A 2787-nucleotide genomic window follows, 5' to 3' on the forward strand; every position below is an offset into this window, starting at 1 on the left:
GCAGCAGCAGCAGCAGCAGCAGCAGCGTACCTTTCTTGCGCTTGCTGAGGCCTCGCAGTCTATGAAGGCGACGTAGGCGTAGCCGACCATGGGGGGAAGGACTTTTGTCTTTCCTTGAATTGCATCCATCACCATTTGTTCAGTCACTTCGCCTTCCTCATCTGCTGCTGCTGCTGCTGCTGCTGCTGCTGCAGTGTCTTCCTTTTTGGGCGCCTTGAGGGCCTCGTCCTTGGCGGCGTCCTGCTGCTGCTGCTGCTGGTTGCTGCTGCTGCTGCTGGCGTCTCCCTCCTCCCTCTTGACTCTGTGCGGCGGCGACTCGGGCTTGGGGTCGCTCGCGGGGTCGCTCGCGCGGTCGCTCACGGGGTCGCTCGCGCCATCGCTCGCGGGATCGCTCACCCCACACTCCTCGTGCAAGTGCCGCGGATCTAAACAAGGATCTTTGCAAATCCGAGGCACCTGGAGGTCCACAACTCTCCCCCCGCACTCTTCGCACTCCAGCCGAATGTCTTCGACAATATCCGAGTACTCTTCGTCGTCTTGCAGCTGCAGCAGCAGCAGCAGCAGCAGCAGCAGCAGCACGTGCACACAAACGGCTTGAAAACGAAAACGCCAAAATTCAACAAGACCGAAATCTCTCGCTACTCCTTCGATATTCATATTTTCAGGTATATATGTTTGCATATATATTAACACTACACATATATAATATGCATTAAAGCTATTTATATATACATATTCAACAAATATATAATACATACATAAAATATATATAATAATAATATGATATATGTAAAACATATACTATATATGATATATATAATATATATACTATATATAATAAATAATATATATAATGTATATATAATATATATGATATATATAATGTATATAAATATTATATATAATGTATATATAATATATATGATATATATAATGTATATAATATATATAATATATATATTATATTATATATGATACAATATATATAATATATATAAAATATATGCACCAAAGGAAATGGGTGGGTTATGGGAAGAGCCAATTGGGTGGGAAGAGCTAATCCAGTGGCGTTTCTGGTTGAAAAAGGCGGGAGTCTTTAAAGGGCCCTAAACCTCTTTTTAGGGTTTAGACAAGGGTTTAGAGGAGGGGGGAGTTGGGGCTTTTACCTCCTGAGGAGTGACAATGTTGTGCAGCACGAGGACCCTCGTGCAGACCTGCGGCCGCAGCAGCGGGGGGGCCTTTTCTGTGCCTGCGACGGAAATTTTGTCTTTCAAAAAAGATGAAACTGCACCTTCATTGATGGCGTTTTCGGCTGTCACCACTCGGTAGGGCGAATTCGTGTGCAGAATCTCCATCGCCTGCTGCTGCGAGTCCGGATCCGTGTACTCGATCACGCACACCAGCTGAAACCAGAGAAAAGCAGAAACAAATCAAAAAATACAACAATTAATGCAAACATTTGCGCATTTCACAGTCATTTTTATTGAAGATCAAACGAAAAGGAGTGAAAGCCGAAGTGAGATGATTGCCTTCGGATGCGGCGTGCTGAGGTGTAGATACACCCCAGAGTGCGCATCCGCAGCTTTCACTTAGCACTGCTGATATCCAACTAAATCGGAGTTTATTTTTATTTTCTGCTGCTGTTTTTTTCCTGTTTTTCCCTTGTCGATTACCTGTGAATCGTCGGTGTCCTTCTTGAGAATGTCAAACGACTTCAGCGGACCGAAAGTTTCAACCAGCTGCCGAATCTGCGGAAGGGGAAAAGCAAAACGAAACCAGAAACAAACTCTTTGCTGCTGTTGTTTGAAATTAAAAGCAAAATAACAAACGCAAGTGAATCCTTCAGGCCGCACTGCTGAGCAAGTGATGCATCTGCGCAGCCGCGAAAAACAAATGCACCACTATGACACAATAAACGCGTACCCACACATGCAGCAGCAGCAGCAGGAGGAGGAAGAGAGCAGAAGGATTCCCTTTTTTTATTTATTTTCAGTTCGCCAGTTCTCACCTTCTCCTCCGGCATTGAGGCCGGGAGCCCCAAGACGCAGAGCTTGTCCGTTTGCGGAGGCCCTGGACGAAAAGGAAGCAGAAGAAGAAGCGGTTCAGTGCGTCCAGGTGCACGCACACGCGCAGCAGGAGCAGCACAGCAGCAGGAGCAGCGCAGCAGCAGCAGGGCAGCAGGAGCAGCGCAGCAGGAGCAGCGCAGCAGGAGCAGCAGGGAGCTCACCGTCGGCGCCGTTGGCGTTCTGGGCGGCCCTGGCGGCGGCCTGGGCGGCCTCGAGGGCGGCCTTGGGGTTGACGGCGACAGCAGCGTCGGCGAGGAGCTGCTGCTGCTGCTGCTGCTGCTGCTGGATCTGCGACACGATGGCGCTGGCGACTGCAGCAGCAGGGTTCAGCAGCGGGATCGTGGGCGCAGGCACGATGTGCTGCAGCTCCAGCGGGTAAGTCTTGGGCCGCCCTATCCGCAAGTTGAACCCCAAGCAACTCAGGCCATTCAGCTGCATTGCATTCGAAGCTTCCTCCATAGTTCTGAACTCCACAAAGGCGTAGTGGCCGTCGCTGCTGCGCCAGGCCTTCACCGCGGGGGGCCCCGGGAGGAGGCCCCCCCCCACGGCGGCCATGGCGGCGTTGAGGAACTCGAGGAGCTGCGGGACTTCGACGTTGGGCGGGAGGTTTCCGATGTAGAGTTCGCGCGCGGCCTTGGTGGCTGCGGGGTCGAGCTGCAGCAGCCCCGCTGCTGCTGCTGCAGTGGCGGGCGCGGCGGCGGCGCCGAGCGAGAGGCCCGGC

General features: G+C 51.5%; 1 protein-coding gene across 1 annotated transcript in view; it reads right to left on the reverse strand.

The window, feature by feature from the left end:
* Window positions 1-26: 26 nt before the first annotated feature.
* Window positions 27-2787, reverse strand: part of ETH_00027360 (U2 small nuclear ribonucleoprotein auxiliary factor U2AF, putative) — a gene marked incomplete at both ends in the record, with an annotated part of 3123 nt that continues 362 nt past the window's right edge. Inside the window, 5 exons of the mRNA XM_013373388.1 lie at window positions 27-543; window positions 1167-1403; window positions 1674-1748; window positions 2009-2070; window positions 2228-2743. Coding sequence (XP_013228842.1) covers window positions 27-543; window positions 1167-1403; window positions 1674-1748; window positions 2009-2070; window positions 2228-2743 — 1407 coding nt within the window. The remainder of the gene's footprint in view (window positions 544-1166; window positions 1404-1673; window positions 1749-2008; window positions 2071-2227; window positions 2744-2787) is intronic.

Source organism: Eimeria tenella, genomic scaffold (assembly GCF_000499545.2).
Source record: "Eimeria tenella Houghton genomic scaffold, Eth_scaff140, whole genome shotgun sequence".
In the NCBI taxonomy this organism is placed as follows: Eukaryota; Apicomplexa; class Conoidasida; order Eucoccidiorida; family Eimeriidae; genus Eimeria; species Eimeria tenella.